This window comes from Danio aesculapii, chromosome 20, assembly GCF_903798145.1.
Source record: "Danio aesculapii chromosome 20, fDanAes4.1, whole genome shotgun sequence".
NCBI classification, from domain to species: Eukaryota; Metazoa; Chordata; class Actinopteri; order Cypriniformes; family Danionidae; genus Danio; species Danio aesculapii.
In genome coordinates, this window is record NC_079454.1 from 5799456 (window position 1) to 5818963 (window position 19508).

General features: G+C 38.3%; 2 protein-coding genes across 3 annotated transcripts in view; one reads left to right on the forward strand and one right to left on the reverse strand.

Annotated features, from left to right (window-relative positions):
• Window positions 1–7995, forward strand: part of rad51b (RAD51 paralog B) — a 76679-nt gene extending 68684 nt beyond the window's left edge. The window contains exon 10 of one of the 2 annotated variants that reach the window (XM_056480975.1): window positions 6694–7995. In XM_056480975.1, the coding sequence (XP_056336950.1) occupies window positions 6694–6806 (113 nt within the window). In that variant the 3' untranslated portion in view covers window positions 6807–7995. The remainder of the gene's footprint in view (window positions 1–6693) is intronic. The other variant, XM_056480976.1, reaches the window with a different exon arrangement.
• An 8546-nt stretch (window positions 7996–16541) lies between these two features.
• The window catches only part of zfp36l1b (zinc finger protein 36, C3H type-like 1b), a 6337-nt gene continuing 3370 nt past the window's right edge, over window positions 16542–19508 (reverse strand). The window contains exon 2 of the mRNA XM_056481119.1: window positions 16542–19390. Within this exon, the coding sequence (XP_056337094.1) occupies window positions 18392–19390 (999 nt within the window). The 3' untranslated portion in view covers window positions 16542–18391. The remainder of the gene's footprint in view (window positions 19391–19508) is intronic.

A 19508-nucleotide genomic window follows, 5' to 3' on the forward strand; every position in this document is an offset into this window, starting at 1 on the left:
AACACACCTGAATAAGCTAATCAAGGTCTTACTAGGTATTCTTGAAACACCCAGCCAGGTGTGTTGAGGCAAGTTGGAGCTAAACCCTGCAGGGACACCGGCCCTCCAGGACCGAGATTGGTGACCCCTGGTCTAAAGTGATGTATACAAACTATATAGTATACTAGGAGCAGGGATACAATCAGCCAGTGCAGTCGTTCCTCCATAGTAAAAAGCAACATTTTGTGTCGGCCGGTTTGTTTACTTGCTCGAGTTCCATTGGCATTTTCCCGCACGTTAATTCTAACCAATCGAAAGCAGTTTAGGAAATACGTTCAATAACATCTGGCCAATGAGTGATGTGGTTTTTGTCACATGACTGCCTTGTTTTTTTTAAACTGTTTCAGACGAAAGCAATCAGTGTGGTGTGAAAAGGACCCCAAAACAGCAGAAAACTGCTACAATGTATCATTTATTGCTCTTGGTCCAGACCAAATGAACCGAACCACAGATGAGAAAGCACCCTTAATGTGTATATATATATATATATTTTTCTTTGCATGCAGAAAATATTGTCAAACTATTTACATTTACATGGATCTGGAAAAAATAAGAGACTAAATGATGCGTTATGCATGCCAAGCCCTTGCATAATATATGCACATGATACCAAATTATTTACTAAATATTTTAAGTTTTTATAAATCACTGTCTTGTAAATGTACCTTGAAGTTCTAAGTTATGGAAAAAAGTCTAAATCACCTCAGATCTGCATTTGTGTTTATAAAGAATATCCAGTGCTGGGAATCCCCGGTGTAATAGCTTCAGGGCGAATTAGCCTGGATTTAGGGCTGTCTGATGCCGCAAAACACAAAGCAAAGTCACTGAATGACTTTAAAGCAGTCACTAGGAGCTACAAAGTCTGTAGTTGGTTCATCTGGGAAGCTGTTAGGTCATAACGGAATGGTTTCCCTTACATAATATTTACTTACGGGATAATTATAAAGGAAAAGATGTCAGGTTCAAGATCGGTTTCTGAGAGCCAATGGACAGTGAAGGGTTAAGTGTGTTTCCTGCAGGAGAATAAATTAAATGTGGCCATAATCACATTGCAGGAATGCAGTCAGTGTACTCTTGTGAAACACCCCCTAAGCCCTGGCTCTGCTCCACACTCTCAGAGCCTCACACAAAGATGGCTTTGTTCTCTTCCCCCCTCTCCCCTTTCTCTTTCTCTCTCACTCGACTTTTTATTTCTTTGCCTCCTAACTCTCATTTGCTTTCCTCTATCCCAGTTTTACTTTCCCTCTCTCAGCAACTCAGTCAGCGTTCCACTTTTCCATTTTACTTTCTCTCTCTCTTTTTTTTTTCTTTTACGAATTCCCATACCCAGTCCTCTGCTTTTATTTTATTTGGACGATCAGATTTTTGGGCTGCCATGTTTCGTTTTGTGCATGTTGTTCTATTGCTTGTTCTCTCTAGAATAGAATCTTAATGATTTTTCAAGAAAATATGTTGCGGAAAGCAGAAACTATCACATTTTCACACTGTCCTACCAAATATTAAAACCACTCACTGACCCATGTTAGGTTGAGACTTTAGAGCCCTGTATCTACAAGATATTTGTGTTCTCATTTGGGATAATAAGAAATATATACAGAATATATCAATGACTTATCCAAAATACAATTGAGTCCTTCCTTGTTACTGATGACTTAGAATCGACCGGTAATAACTTGTTTGCTTCTGAAAAAAATGGCTTTGGATAGGCTATGAGACACTTCAAGTTCATATTAGAGACATTGACAGATCGGTCTTGCTCAGAGGCGGTTCATTCTTGGTTACTGATTTACCCAGGTGTTGGGTAATTGTCGGTAAATTCTTTCCCTCTTGCCTGATCAGTCGGAGAAGAGACGTGAAAGAACTGGCGGGTTTTCTTCTAGGAACTGTCATCTGCTCACATCTCGGCCTGCAGCTGCTGCTCTGTATTCCAGCCACACTTGCATCCATGTGAATATGGAAGTAACAAACGAAAGCGTTTGTATTAGCCATGTTTTCCTTTAGATTCATTCTGTTCACAGGTGGTGGTTTACCAGCTCCCTGGAGACGTAGTGTATGTGTGTGCAAGTACATGTGCCGATTTCTTTCTGTACATATGTGAGTGTCATTGTTGAACTGAAACCCCCTTTCTATTTAAGTGCTAAACAGAATGAGTCACCCTGTCACAGCTGCAAATGTCCATACACTTCCAGATCTCAGCGTTCCGCTTTCAGCACAGAGAGCGATGCATACATGGATATCAAACCCCAAACTCCTGAAAGTAAAATTGGCTGTGCAATCAACTTCCAGACTGTGAGTCATACGTAGACAGAGTCCTGTCAGATAGATTCATCTCGCTGATCCCTGAGGCCTTCCCTTCAAAGAACGAGGTTACGTTGAGGTATACAAACTCCCCTGACCCTGCCTCCCATAAAAGAACAAGCCCTCAGACAATGGTGTTTACTGTCAATGGCGGTCATCGTCCAATTCATTAAATTTACATCAAGATTATGTAAGGGCAATTACACAACTGCAATCCCCGCTTTTTGTTCTTCATATTTTGGCTCTGCTGAAAAGCCACAGTGTCCTCAAATCTCCACAGAGGAAATGGAGCATTTCTGAATCAGAACATTTTTTCGCTGATGTCCCCAGCCTTGGCTCACAAAGGACAAAACGAGGCCCTTATTAAGCTGCCCCCTTGCCAGGCCACATAGAGGATTTGCCAGTTCAATGGGATCTGCAGGAACAACAAGGGAACAACGAAACTCTTCATCCTGTCAGGAAAACATGGCCGAGGATCCTAGGCCAATGGCCTATTTTTTTGAGAAGAAACCAAACAACATATTTGAAGCCTCTAAGATGGAACTGGCTTTTTTTTACCCACCGTGTCTAAGCTGAAGCCTCACATTATCTTCACACAGATAAAGTTAAAACAAAAGGCCTTGGCTGACTCAATGTTTCCAGCAGGGTGAAGAGTAGCGGGATTTTACAGAGCTGTACCATGTGTCTTGGCCAGTACCGCACTGACTCATTATTAGCAATCAGCGTTGGATCTGGATGCCTTTGGCTGCTGTGGTTCTGCGGGGTAAATGCTCCCATGATTGTGAGACATTTTTCGAGCTGCTCATCTCTGTAATTTAGCAGTTTGGTTTGATTATTGTGGGGGATTTGTTTCAAATGTACCCAGAATAGCTCGGGCCTAGGCATATATGAGGTTTGCTAATGATTTAAACTTTCCTTAAACTTTCGACATTCTTCCCAAGTGCAAAAACACATTCTGGCAAGGCTTAAAGTTTCTTCGCGGCTCTGCTCTCTCAATGCCCGGACCGTCTTTCAGTCCCCCTAATTCGAAAAATACCATTTTCTGGACTGGAGTGCTCCTGGTGAAGGGGCCCTTTCTCAGTTACACCAGCAGGTTTTACTAAGGTGTTCATTTCAAGAAACCTTTTATCTCCTCCTTCCAACCCTCCAGACTCCATCTGATCTCCATAAATCAAAGAGGCAGAGTCGTAGGGGTCAATGCAAGATGCCTCAAGAGGAGTCGTCTCTTGTTCAAGCTGTTCCCGTCCTGGTTCATCGAATTGGGCCTTGTGAACCGGATCACTTATTTTACATCTGTACTACTTCACGTTCACTTGTTCTCTGGGTAAGTTCTTGAAACCCTATGCCAATATGCCATTTGGAAATGGGCAGAATAAAAAATGGAGAGCGATAGGCCATGAACGCCCCTCCTGAGCTGCAGGTTTCCATTCGCTATTTCCTGTCTCGCCACTCTTGCTAGAACTTGCCCCATGTGTTCTGCTTTATGGAGTAATAAAAAAGCGTAATAGCTCTCATCTATTCTTGTTAACAGCACAGTGTGCGCTTGTCTGAGTGTGACAAAGGGTGAGAGAAAGGCTGGATATGAAGTGAATTTGGAGCGGCCCCCCTTTAAGGCATATGTAAACATTTACGGTTTGTCTCAAGCTGCTGGTGTGATTACAGAGGCTGCACTGTACAGAGGCAGTCAAATGGAAAATGCAGAGCACATGAGTATGAGTGGCCTACTTGCTCGAGAGCATTTCCTGACCACTCTTCACGGTATTAGCAGGGCGCTGCCTTTCCAAACTAATGTGTTACGTCTGATATAGAGGATTGTTAGGAGATCCAGTCAACATCCGTCTACACTCTGCTCAAGTATGTTTATGGGTTTGCTTATCTCCAGATTGAGTAGATGCCACAGTGCAGGGAGGGGATCAGACTCTCCGGCATTGAGTGACGCAATGGAAACAGAACCAGATGAAGTAAATAATTATGTTTGTAAGCTGCGTGTTCACGCTTTAGAATACCGGTCATGTGAAGTCACCAGTCACAGTTTTGAAGGACTCATCCAATACAAACCCTCTTGTTCTGATGTGTCATGTGTTTTTACTGGTTGTTATTGTTACGGGGAACTGGAGAAATCAGTCATGCCTGTTATTACTCCAAGCATGGAAGCAGTCAGGGTGCGGGATGCCAATATCTCTCTACAGAGATTGAGCTAGCTTTAGAACAATTCAGCATATGTCTTAAAGTCCATGTGAAGTCAAAATGTACATTGTTTATTTTGCTAACACAATATTATTTGTTAAGTAAACAATTAGTTAATGCAAGTTAATCCAATCCAAGTGACCATTTGCTTGTGCAGTTGGAGTGGCAGTCCTTTTCTGTTGGCGTCAACCACACACCGCCCACTATTACCATTAGTTTCCTACCAGGGAATGATGCGCAAAAAGAAAACCCTGGCCCTTACTTAATATTCTGCTTCAGTTTGAAGTGAATCAACAAACTGATCAACTTCCTGTTAACGTGGACTTTAAAAGCGATGGACTTCATTAGTTGTGCAAGCTTGTAGGTTAATTAAAAAATATTCCATACAGAGACTCCCAATTGGCGGGCCTACAGGGATCCACACTCCGTAAAGCCCTGCTGAAGTTTGATGTTGATGTATTTGACTTCTATTATAGGGCCTCATCATGAGGTTTGCGCAGAAAATGAAACAAGACTTGCACCCAGCCTCGTGGGAGACGTTTTTCTCATGAAAAGCCAGTGCTTGGGCATCGAGAGGTTTCATAATAAGCATCACGGCCACAGGAATGACAGTAGCAAAACATAGCTGGATGTGTACTTAGCCATGTTCTACATTGTCTTCCCCCACAAACCTGGCCACATTAAATTTGGCTCTCATTTCCCTCAGCTGCTCACTAGGAGTTTGTTTGCTTGGGGTTTTATAGGAATTCCTATCGGTCAGTTAACTGCTTATGTTCCTCACCAAGACTTAAAGTACATTAGATTATAATGGAGGTTCAGGCCGCTGTGAAACTTTTTCCTACTACAAACTTTCACGCAGATTGATGCCTGCATGTGTATCTGTGTACAATACCGTCATGATCTCAGGCTGTGCCAAAGGAAAACCAACCCCTATTTTTCTTGTCAAGTCTGTTTCTGAGTTCTTTTTAGTAGCGTTTAGCGGAAACACGAGCCACTTAACTCTAATCACCTAAAGTAGGGAGACAGTGGTCAAGACCACAAAGGGTCGCTCATGGGGCAGGGAGAAATAAGGATGTGTATGATTAAGGGAAAGTTTTTTTTTTTTTTTTTTTTTTTAATGTAGTTAGTTCATGCTGATTTCCCCCCCAAAAAAATCAAAACTGCTTTTATTCTTGCCAAAATAAAACAAATAAGACTTTCTCCAGAAGAAAAAATATTATCAGACATACTGTGAAAATTTCCTTGCTCTGTTAAACATCATTTGGGAAATATTTAAAAAAGAAAAAAAATTCAAAGGGGGCCTAATAATTCTGACTTGCTCTGTGCATAGTTTAGATCAGTATGGTTTTAAAATGTTTATAAATAAGCTTATCTGCTCACCAAGGCTGCATGTATTTCATCAAAAATGTAGTAAAAATTGAAAATTGTGAAATGTTATTGCAATATAAAATAACTGTTCAAAAGTAGCTTATTATTTGGTTTAATAATTTATTCCACTGATTTTAATGATTTTCAGCTTCGTTTTCAGAGTTTTCAGTCACATAATTCTTCAGAAATCACTCTATTTATTATTATTGTTATTATTATTAATATTATTATTATTAATGCCAATAGTAATCAAAGCAATAATGACTGATACCTGACTGAGTAATAATTTAATTTAAAACTACATACAATAAGTAATAAATAATTAATATAATAATAATAATATAACAATATTTAATAATTAAGTATTTAACTATTTACATTTAATAAATGCAGCTTTGACATAATTATCAAATTATAAAATTTGAATTATTAAATAAAATTAGTAATAAAAAAAACCTGCCCCCAAATTTTTGACCGTGTGTGTGTGTGTGTGTGTGTGTGTGTGTGTGTGTGTGTGTGTGTATATATATATATATATATATATATATATATATATATATATATATATATATATATATATTTATTAATTTTTTATTAATTAATGAAACGATAACCTTGATAATATATTATAATATAATATATCATAACATAATATGATTATATTATATTATATTATATTATATTATATTATATTATATTATATTATATTATATTATATTATATTATATTATATTATCAAGGTTATCGTTTCATTAATTTTAATTTGCAGACTAATCAGTTTTATGCTTTTATGTTTTCCAGAGAACAAGAACCCAGGAAGCTTTTCAAACAGAGGAACAGATCCAGGGCTTCAGCCAATCAGAGTGAGGACGGGGTTCATCCTTAACCTTCCTCAGGCCGCTCCTACATACTGAAAAACCCCTCAGGCTGTTATTGCCTTACATTTAAGGCTGGTAAACAAATGTCAGCTAAACGCTCAATGCCGTCCATTATCTGAAGATAACCAAGCGCGGTGATCCATTCGACCATCAAGGTTATTTCGATGGTCATCTGATGACAGAACGTAATATTCAGCGCAGAAAATTAAATGCTACAGTTGTGTTTCTTCCAAGGACAAGCCGTGGTTAAACATTGCTGGAGCATGTGGTGTATCAGCAGCTTGTCCTTAATGGCAAGAAAGAGCGAAAGACACGAGACGGACTCTACAGGTTGACGGTCAAGCTTCTGCTCGGTCGAACATTACCTCTAGTTTTCATCTAGTTAGAAAACTGCACCATCAGTCAGCTATTGATTGACAGACCTATTTTCTCTCTCTCTCTCTGGTTGTATGATAAGACAGCAGTCCTGGACAAACGCTTCTTGACCCTGCCTGGCTGTTACCATGGCTTCAATTCCCATGACTCCTGTTCCCATGGTTCCTCAGCCTTAAAGGGAAGTTAGTCTGATTAAGTGAACAATGGTGTTATTTTGGGTGGTTCCTCCTTTTTCTGCTTGTTTTGCTTTTGCTTGTATATGTACACATTGACACTCATTGTGTGTCAGCTTTCTATTTACAGAGTAAATTCTGCTTTTTACACAGTTTTAACACTAATAAATCGCAAATCTCTAACTGTTTTCATTTTATTAGCAGGTTTTGCTGACGGCGCGAACGATGGTGACGTCTTTAACTCTCCTCCTGCAGATAAAGTCGGTTGTGACTTTACTCAACCTGCAGTGCTGAGTAGGTGTTTTCTCTGTCTATCTTTCTCTTTCATCCTCTTTCGCTCTATCTCCCCTCCCTTCCCCCACATGCGCAGGCTGATAGGCTGCGAGTTGACATGTTTTGACAGATCGTTTTAATGCTCGACCTGTGGCGATATCGCTGCCTGTCTCTGAGCCGAGGGGAGGAGAAGCCTCCTTCCAAAGAATGTCCTTGGTTTCCTGCACACCACAGAGCGAGGTGTTAAAATAAGAGCAGAGGATCACGAGATTGGGACACAGTTGTGAAGTACACGGTCAGCTTGATCCTTTACATCATCAGATATGTTTTTGTTTATCCGGTTATAAGAACAGTTGGTTATCATTTGGGTTTTTAATGCTACCACTGACAAATTGACACTTGATCAATGCATAAAAGTCAACATAAATATAAAAATGTAAGCAAATTCTAATCGCTTAACATATTTTTGGTTACACTTTAGTTTAAATACCAATTCTCACTATTAAATTGTGACTAGATATTGGCTGTTTATTTGTTTATTTGTTCTTATACACTACCTGAAGTCTTGTCGCCTATCTAAGTTTAAGAAACAACAAATAATAACTTGACTTCTAGTTGATCATTTGGTATAATTTGGTATCATACTGAATGTAACCCCAAACCATGATTTTTCCTTCACCAAACTTGACTAATTTCTATAAGAACCTTGGGTCCATGCAGGTTCCAATAGGTCTTCTGCAGTATTTGTGATGATTGGGATGCAGTTCAACAGATGATTCATCAGTAAAAATCCACCTTCTGACACTTTTCCATATGATCAACAAGAAGTCAAGTTATTATTTGTTGCTCTTACAGCTGGGAAGACTTTTTTAAGGCAGTGTACAGTACATATTCTGCATTATCTTATTTTACATCCCTAATCCTACCCAATACCTAAATCCTACTACTAATTTTTTGGCTATTAATGCGCTTGTTAAGTCATGACGTATGGAATACTGTTTCCTGGTTCAAGCCGCTACTTATTTAAATTGAAAAACTGCTCATTTATGACCACTTTCTAGTCATATCATGCATTAAAGTGAATTTTATATAAAATCATGGTGTACACAAGAGTCTTGCTGCATCACAGACACCAATATTTTAATAATTTATAATAAAATTTATTTGATAATTATTTATAATTTAAAAAATATTTTATAATTTATAATAAAACTGTAATCATAAGGTAAACACAAAACAAAAGTTTCCATCTGGAGCTCCTTCACGGGACTCCACACTCGCTTCATCTGGCTTACGGCTCTCAGAATCGCCCACACTCATCACAGCTACCAAGCTGACCAATCACAGAGCTTGCGCTACATGTCATTGCGACGTGTAGTTAAATTTTTTGAGAGGTGCGCGTCAGCCACGGCAAGGGCTATGCGACCGCGTGAAGGCTTCGCCGGAGCATACGCATGCGCTTGACGCAGAAGTATAAATTAGCCTTTAGTAGTGCGATTCAAAGCACACAAGTGAGCTGCTCAAACATCGGATTCACACATAAGGACAAAAAAAGAGCTGCTCGTAAACAGTATGCAGATTTATCAGTGATCCCAAGTGATAGTTATATTACATACTTACAACTTATTTATTTACAGTGCACTTATTGATTTCTTTATATAAAGAAGCACATACAACCGATGCCAATTGACACCCACAGAAATCCATGTTGTAATTTGGTCCAGTACATTTCGTTTATAGTCATTGGTGTGTTTCGGTCAAGTCATATGCATTCCAAAGACCCCCTACTTTCAAACTACTAACCAAACACATGATTATTACCTGGCGTGTTATGAAAAAGCACACCTCGTGACTGAATAACACGCAACTTGGTGTATGCTCCATTCAGCCGTTCTTATTTCTGTCCGCTATTATTGTATTTTTGACTGTTTGGAGCCATCTTGTGATAGAATTAAACACAGGTTAGTGTATGATCCATCAGCTCCACTTTGTTTCTGTCAGCTTTGCAGTTATTTAAAGAATTAATCAACTATGTGTGTAATTCCTATGTTTTGTAGCAAGTATCCATGTAATAAGTGGGATAAAGTACATCCGTGTGGATGTTTTCGCAAAATAAAGCCTTTCAGTTTTATACAACAGGTGGCACGGTGACTCAGTGGTTAGAACTGCCACCTCACAGCAAGAAGGTCGCTGGTTCAAGCCTTGGGGTTAAGTGAATTCGATAAACTTAATTGGCTGTACTCCATAAGTGTGTGTATGGGTGTTTCCCAGCACTGGGGGTTTACAAGTAAGTGTACTCTCAGTGCTGGGTTGTTTGGAAGGGCATCATAAAACATATTAAGTAACTGGCGGTTCATTCCACTGAAGGAAAATGAGTAAGTATTATACAACTGATCTCCGCTTTGTGTTAGGCTGCTGATAAGCCTGTCTGGCTTTATTCTGCGATAACAACCTCCTGGATGTACTTTATACCTAGCATATGATATAAAGAAGTGGTCTGATCATTACAATAATAAATGTATAACGTTGTGTAGCGATCAATAGTTTTAGCTGTCTTTAAACATCTATGCAAGGTAGAAACAGGGCCAACGTTCCAATACTAACTCACCACACAAAAAGAGTAGAGGACACACACATACATGGCCCAGGGCTTTATTATTCTTTGTGAGAAAAGATAGCGCTGCTGAACGCTTTGACGATTATCAGTAGATTTAAATTAGCCTTGATTCCTCCCTCTCTCTCTCTCTTTTGTGGAGGTGTATGCTTTTGAACTGATTAATCTGGATACTTGTGACCTGAAACAGCTCTGTTCAGAGCCTTTTGTTTTGTTCAGCATTGCAGGGCTCATTTAGCTATTGCACAGTCTTGAGAATAAACCAACAACAGTTTGTTCCCCGAACTCAAAACTACCCGAAATTTCCCCTTCTGTGCCCACATTAGTGAGAATCATTTCAGTCTTCTGACATTATGAACTCTTCTTTATTTACTCATTGGCCTCTGAAACACTCAGAGGAAGAAAAAAAAAGAGCTGATAGAGGAATTACAAAGTCTATGGTGCGGGTGTTGCTCAACGTTGCGACTTTGGCCTTATTCCTCTCGTCTGTTCTTAAAGGCCCAGTGACCCACAGTTCCTGTGTGAATAGACACGGTCTGTTCTTGACTGAATAACCTCTACATGTACAGTATTTTAAATTCTAGATTGCTGTAATGCATTGGCATATAAGTTTAAAAGGGAAAATGCTGTTGAGTAAACCTTTCAGAGTTTCTGAATCTGTTGGAATCTGACTACTTTAAATACACTCACCGGCCAGTTTATTAGGTACATCCGTCCAACTGCTTGTTAACGCAAGTTTCTAATCAGCCAATCGCATGGCAGAAACTCAATGCATTTAGGCATGTAGACATGGTCAAGACGATCTGCTGCAGTTCATACCGAGCATCAGAATGGGGAAGAAAGGAGATTTAAGTGACTTTGAACGTGGCATGGTTGTTGGTGCCAGCTGGTCTGAGTATTTCAGAAACTACTGATCTACTGGGATTTTCACGCACAACCATCTCTAGGGTTTACAGAGAATGTTACGAAAAAGAGAAAATATCCAGTGAGTGGCAGATCTGTGGGTGCAAATGCCTTGCCTTGCTAGTGGTCAGAGGAGAATGGCCAGACTGATAGAAAGGCAACAGTAACTCATATAACCACTCGTTACAACCAAGGTCTGCAGAAGAGCATCTCTGAACACACAACACGTCCAACCTTGAGGCGGATGGGCTACAGCAGCAGAAGACCACACTGGCTGCCACTCCTATCAGCTAAGAACAGGAAACTGAGGCTACAATTCACACAGGCTAATCAAAATTGGACAGAAGAAGACTGGAAAAAACGTTGCCTTGTCTGATGAGTCTCAGGGTCAGAATTTGGCCTCAACAACGTGAAAGCATGGATCCATCCTGCCTTGTATCAACGGTTCAGGCTGGTGGTGGTGGTGTAATGGTGTGGGGGATATTTTCTTGGCACACTTTGGGCCCGTTAGTACCAATTGAGCATCATGTCAGCGCAACAGCCTACCTGAGTATTGTTGCTGACCACGTTCATCCTTTATGACCACAGTGTACTCCTCTTCTGATGGCTACTTCCAACAGAATAACACAAATGCGAATGCGAATCATCTCAGACTGGTTTCTTGAACATGACAATGAGTTCACTGTACTCAAACGGCCTCCATAGTCACCCGAGCTCAATCCAATAGAGCACCTTTGGGATGGGAGATTCACATCATGGATTTGCAGCCAACAAATCTGCAGCAGCTGCGTGATGCTATCATGTCAATGTGGAGCAAAATCTCGTTGAATTCTTGTTGAATCTAGGCCACGAAGGATTAAGGCAGTTCTGAAGGCAAAAGGGGGTCTGCTACTAGTAAGGTGTACCTAATAAAGTGGCCAGTGAGAAGCGAAGTTAAAATGTCATCCAGTTAAAAATAATAAGAAAGAATAACAGTATTTCTGACTTGTTTTTAGTAAGCAGAATGGACATTAGTAATGCCACAAATGCCATTTCCCTTTGTGTGTGTAAAAGATAAAACCCTTAAGATAAAAAAGATTCATGTGGAGGCCAAACTGAACGTTTATTAGTCATCGCTCTAGTCTTTGGTGTCACATGATCCTTTAGAAATCATTTTAATACACTGATTTAGTGCAGTTGGTAACACTCTACAGTCAGTGCTCATTTGTTAGCATTAGTTAACCTGAAAGTGCTTCTAAGGCAGTCTTTGTTAACATTACCATTAACAAATGAAACATTCAATTTTAGTAATAATTTTGTTTATTGGTATTAACTGATCTGCATGTTTATTAATGTAACAGATGATTAATAAATAATAAAGTTAATGAAATAGCCAATGTTATATAAGTGACATTATTTTAAAATGTTACCCATTTATTAACATTTAAAAGAGGTCACGCCATAAATTATATATTATAAATATTTTTCAAGTGCTCACGATATTTACTATTTCTTTTGCTGGAGAAAGTCTCATTTCCTTTAATGTAGCTGGATTTCAAAACTGTATGTATTTATTGTTTATTTTCTAAATTATTTTTTTAAGGTTAAGATTATTACCAGCGTGTCCGTGAGGTTTTAAAAAGTCTTAAAATGCAAACTTTAGTCCTTAAAAAGGCTTAAAATGCAAACTTTAGCCCTTAAAAAGACTTAAAATGCAAACTTTAGGCCTTAAAAAGGCTTAAAATGCAAACTTTAGCCCCTAAAAAGGCTTAAAATGCAAACTTTAGCCCCTAAAAAGGCTTAAAATACAAACTTTAGCCCTTAAAAAGGCTTAAAATGCAAACTTTAGTCCTTAAAAAGGCTTAAAATGCAAACTTTAGTCCTAAAAAGGCTTAAAATGCAAACTTTAGCCCCTAAAAAGGCTTAAAATGCCAACTTTAGCCCTTTAAAAGGCTTAAAATGCTATTTTTAGTCCTTATAAAGGCTTAAAATGCAAACTTTAGCCCTTAAAAAGGCTTAAAATCACTGAAATATTATGTTGTAGGTCTTAAAACATTTTAAACTGGTCTTAATTTTTCTCTGTCTAAGTAAAGCTGCCTAATCTGTCCATTATAATACATACAGTTGAAGACAGAATTATTAGCCGCCCTGTTTATTTTTTCCCTCAATTTCTGTTTAACAGAGAGATTTTTTCAGCACATTTCGAAGCATAAATGTTTTAATAACTCATTTCTAATAACTGATTTATTTTATCTTTGCCATGATGACAGTAAATAATATTTGACTAGATATTTTTTAAGACACTTCTATACAGCTTAAAGTGACATTTAAAGGCTTAACTAGGCTAATTAGGTTAACTAGACAGGTTAGGGTAATTAGGCAAGTTATTGTATAATGGTTTGTTCTGTAGACTATCGAAAAAATACATAGCTTAAAGGGGTTAATAATATTGACCTTAAAATGTTTTTTCAAAAATTTAAAACTGCTTTTATTCTAGCCGAAATTAAACAAATCAGACTTTCTCCAGAAGAAAAAATATTATCAGACATACTGTGAAAATTTCCTCGCTCTGTTAAACATCATTTGGGAAATATTTAAAACAGAAGAAAAAAATTCTGACTTTAACTGTATAATACATGCAATATTTCCCTTTACGTGATCTTTCATTTATACAAAAACTAATTACAGAATTAAGGAGGAGCAGACATAATATTTATAAATAAACAGAACAGAAAAGCATTATGTTGAATAGGAGTTACACTCAATCCATTCTGATATAAGGCCGACAAATATATATTTTTGATCATTCATGTAAGAAATATATAACAGGAAATATTTTTAACAATGTTAAACTCGTCATTTATAAAACAATAAAATAAGAAATATTATGTTTAAAAAAGTTTATACAACTAGAGTTTTATTGTTTTGACACATTAAAATATGTTGCTAAGACATAATTAAATTAGATATTTTTGCTGTTGTGGCAAGCGAAATAAAAAAAAGACAGACCATTAGAAAAATCCAAAGTGTTTAGCTTTGTAAAAGTCTTCATGATGGTCTTAAAACGATCTTAAGTCTTCAATTTGACTTTTAAAATTTGACCCTGATTACCCCCTAAAGACATTTTATCTTTTGGATTGCCTACAGAACAAACCACTGTTTTCCAATGAATTAATCCTACTTGGTTAAACTAATTGGTCACGCTTTTATTTTGATGGTTCGTTTGTTACATTGCATCTACATGCCAACTGATTCTCACTAGATTATAAGTAGACTGTTAGGTTTGGGATTAGGGTTAGTGTAAGTTGACATGTACTTGCAAAGTTTCTTATAGTCAGTCAAATGTCTGTTGAAGGAGCATATCAACAGATATTAAGCAGACAGACTAATACTCAAATGGACCATCAAAATAAAGTGTTACCAACTAATTAATTAACCCTACTTGCCAATAGTTATATTAATTACCTTATTTTAATTGTACGTTAAGCTGAATATGTATTTTCTATGAATAGACAGTTGAATTGAGTGTACTGACACCAAACCTTTACACTACAGTTGTACGTTATCACATTTTTATTTATGAAAAGAGAGAGAAAAAAAAAGAATATAGTTAATAAATAAAAGCATTTTGCAGTGTGAAGTAATTATTTCTTTAAAAGACTGAAGGTTAAAGCACTGAAAATGCTGAACTACTCGGATGGCCATCTGGCTTCTATCTTCTGCTATGATTGTATTCATGATCACAGCTTTCCTCAGGAACTTTCTCTCTGGAAGGGAAATTAAACTAAAATCCAGCGAGGACTGGCAGTCCATGAATGCTTGTTCAGTGACGCAGGGAGCAAACATGTAGCGTAGAGCGCTGGTCCTTACTGTTGCTGCAGTAACAAACTGTATGTTCTCAAGGGGCCTGGACTTTCTGTCTGGCAGGCCTGTCATTGCCAGTGCTTTTGAAACCGCACAAGAGATTCAAGAGGCCATTTCACATCATTAATATCAGGCCAGGATTTCGATTTCCTGTGTTTGAGCAATTTTCCAGGAAAACAATTTTGAGCTAGTTCATTAACAGACCTCCATCTCGTAGTGTACCGGGATCAGTGTGGAATGCAAGTTTGTGCCTTGTAGGAATCAGAATTTATCCAGGAGGAATTTCCAAAATATGGCATGTAATAACAAGCCCAGCTGTTTGCATTAGAGCTTAGCATCAGGGCCTGCACCCTTGCTATGCCAAACTCACACACACACACACACACACAATATGATGTGTTCTCATCATATTTATCAAGCTTATCAGTAGCTTTGTTTACATTCACTTATTTACATGTACGTTTTGGATTATCACATTAAACTATGCTTAATTAAAATGCCAAGATGCGCGTAAATGTAGAAAATGTGGATTAAAACAATGTGTGCACCACTGAGTAGGATAAAATTAATCAGATAAGGAACAATTGGCAAAAATAGAAACACATTTATCGAATAAATTCCAGCATGTGCATAAAAAATGTTACCAAACATGTAATAACAAAAGAATTGGTGTGATGGATCAGCATTAATGGACGTTCAATAATTTCTTGGTCATTCTAAAATCCTTTAACCAAAATCTGTCATCAAAGTGGTTCAGAATCATTAACGAACATTGAGTTGAGTGTCTCAAAAAGTCATTGTGTCTTTTACGGCTCAAGTAATTTATTATACATTATTATAAGGTATTGTATTATATAGTTTTATAGTTGAACTCAGAATTATTCAACCCCCTGAATTATTAGCCCCCGTTTATTTTTTCCCTCAATTTCTGTTTAACGGTAATAAGAATTTTCAACACATTTCTAAACATAATAGTTTTAATAACTCATTTCTAATAACTGATTTATTTTATCTTTGACATGATGACAGGAAATAATATTTGACTAGATATATTTTTCAAGACACTTCTATACAGCTTAAAGTGACATCTAAAGGCTTAACTATAGGTAGGATTGGCTAAATAGACAAGTGTTTAACAATCGTTTGTTCCGTAGACCCCCGAAAAAATATATAGTTTAAAGGGGCTAATCATTTTTACCTTAAAATGGAATTTAAAAAAATAAAAACTGCTTTTATTCTAGCTGAAATAAAACAAATAAGATTTTCCAGAAGAAAAAATATCATCAGACATACTGTGAAAATTTCCTTGTTCTGTTAAACATCATTTGGGAAATAAAAAAAGAGGAATAAAAAATTAAAGGGGGGCTAATAATTCTGATTTCAACTATATATAAATATAAGGCCCAAAGTGGCTTCTACTAACACAGCAATTTTTTTTCGATGTTTAGTGCCAGTTTAGTGACGATTTTGTTCTCTTTAAGTCGTTGGATGAACACAGTGCTTTTATTCGCCAATGTTTTATGCGATGTTCCAGTTTTGCGCATAAATCTAATTCCCATCTTTGTATGGTGAAATCAAAGACAAGGCCGGTTTGCTTATAAATAGATATTTTTATTGGTTTAAACTGCAATCTGTCGTTACAAAAGAAAACACATTGATGTGAACAGCAATAGCTGCAAACATAGGACACATTCAGCTGTAGTTCTGTCAATGTCAATCCTGTTAACCTTGAATTCCCGCTAAAATCTAAATAACGACTCTGGATTACAATCCTAAAAGGTACAAGACTCTCGGAATGTACTGTTAGGCACTTAGAAAGTAGAAGTGGTCCAAAATCTGTAAATAAATAAGAATTTTGAGTCATAACAAATCAAAAAACACATGCTTGCTGGTGTACACGTCATGGTTTGAAACGGGCGAAATAAATACACAAATGCATATTTAACAATTCCCTTATAAACCGTCTGTTTTAGACATGTCGGATCAGAATGTTGCGATCAGAGGTTTGGACCACCGCGGGGGTCGTGAGATTGGCACTATAATGCATTTATTGTCTACGATTTGTTCATACCGAAATGAGTCTCGATGAGAGGATCCCAGTCTAAACATGAGATTTATAAAAATCACAGGCACAGGACTGTTATTGTCAAGACAAGTCTGTTTACATTCTAGACGGTCGGAGCCAAATAATAAAGGATTATAGAGGCATAAACATCCTGAAACTGCAGTCCAACATCAGGGAGGAAAATAATAAATAAAATGCAAAACAATCCGCTTTGCATTCATATTTTAAATTAAGTTTCACTTTAAAAATAAATCAAAACGTAGTTACAAAATGTCATTGCAGTATAATATATTAACTGTTGAAACTTAACGCAAAAAAACGGTCTTCGCAATCTCACGATTAATACGGAAGATCATAATTTAACATAAAGGAAAATATATTCTATTGTTTCATTATCCAGATAAATACAAACAAAATAAAAAAAATGCTTACAATCAGCAATAAATACATTTTTGATAAGTTAAATACGCATTGACAAGCAAAACTTTCAGTTCGAAAGTTCTCATTTCCAAACAGGAAATACCAACAAGAATAGTAATTATGCAATAATAACGTTATTATAACAATAATGGGGGGAAATACGATATTGAAATAATGATATTGAAACATTTCAACCAAACAATTAGTGGCCACTGAAGTCACATCTTTAGTGGTAACTCCAACAGAAGGATTAAAGGAAGGACCTCTTCTCTCTTACATAATCCAACAACCAGCAGACACTTTTTTTTTTTTTTAGCGTAAGGGATCACATGTTCTAGGGATAATTACCACGGTGACAGCACATTTAGCACCACTAGACATACTTTCAGAATGATTCATACAACTCTCAGGTGGGTTTGATTCTTTTCTTAAACCTTTTCTACCCCGGATCTACGAAACAATAATCACTTTGATTTGAAAAGTAGGAAAATAATTTGTTTGATAGGCACTTTAAGTCCCGATGATCTACCAGCAAGGATCTCCTGCAAAAAAAGTGGCACCTTCAGGTCTGTTGTTATAAAATTCAGTAGATTCTTTGAACAAGAAGGTCCTTGAATGATTCAGAAAACCGCGCTTTAGTTTTAACACCAAGAACGAAGTATGGATTTAGCATGTTCCAGTAGGCCTGGAACAGTTCTGTTTTTTGCATTACGTCAGGCATGTTAACGACGTCTAGGGAGGCATGGGTAGACACTTACGTTTGATGCTACAGGGGGGTTGTGGGGTTTCTGATTTGACTCAGTGGCTACAAGAACACTGTACTTTAGTCCACTTCTCTGCTGTAAACAAAGCAAGGACAGGAAGGGATTGCTAGGAGGACAATTACTCTCTTATTCTCGCCAGCTCTCCATGCCTTCTCTCTCTCTCTCAGGCCTAAAATCTCTCAGGGCAGATTTTAATCGTCAGAGATGGAGAGTCTGCTGAAGATGGGAAGGCGACGTGTTGCATCCAGCAGTGGTGACTCAGATCCGCTCTGGCTGCCCAAGCTGCTCTGGTAGCCCTCCTGGTCGGAAAGGGAGTCTGGGGGACTTGGTGGAGACTCGGACATGGGCCTGAAGAAGGAGGTGGGTGAGTGAGGACCGGGAAGGTCAGGAATGGTGGTACCACCTAAACTGGGTACAAACAAATTGGCAAGCTCTTGACTTGAGAAAGCAAATGGGTTGCTAGGCCACTCGTTGAGGTCTTCGGGGGAAAACAGGGGCGGAGGTGTGACAGAGGTTGGGCTGTCCTGGGAACCACCTGAGCTTGGGAAACCGGCAAAACTGTAGCTGTGATGAAGACGGGGGCGCTCCATCTTATTAAAGGCAGAGAGAGGAGGGGGTCCGCGGCGCTCTTCAGCATTGTGGATGAAGTGGCAACGTGGCCCATATGGGCAGTAACCAATGCTGTGGAAGGTGCGGCAGAGCTCGGTCTTATACTTGGGGTGGCGATTTAGACTACGAAGCTCGTGCATCCCATGAGCAAACTGGCACTTGTCGCCGTATTTACAGGTGCCGTTCTCTTCGAAGGGTCTGCAGAGTTCGGTCTTATAGCGGCTTGAGTTGACCTGGCCGTTTCCATTGGCACTAATGCATGTGATGTTGCTTGGCCTCAAACGTTCCCCGTTTTCGGAGTAGGACCGGTCACGAAAGCGGTTCTCCTTGTTGTTGCTGCTGCCGTTCATGGAAGCCGAGTTGTCCATCTTGAGGCTGTTTATAAATTGGTTCTGTGTTGATTTGGAACTGGTAACGGACACAGAGTGGCGGCGCTGATAGAGTCCCACTGAAGGGGCACCCACCACCTTCCTGTCCAGCAGGGTCCCGGTGGGGGTAAAGGAGGAATTGGCACCCATAGAGGGGACAGACTGTAAATGGGGACTGGAGAGGGGACTGTTGAAGGTCATCATCTTATTGTTCTGTAAATGAAGTAAACAAAACAACGTCTCAAAAATTTGGCATGACTGTTACTCCCTTTGCTCCACATACCATCAGTGGATGTTTATTAGCAGTTTTATTACTTAGTGATGGTGTTTT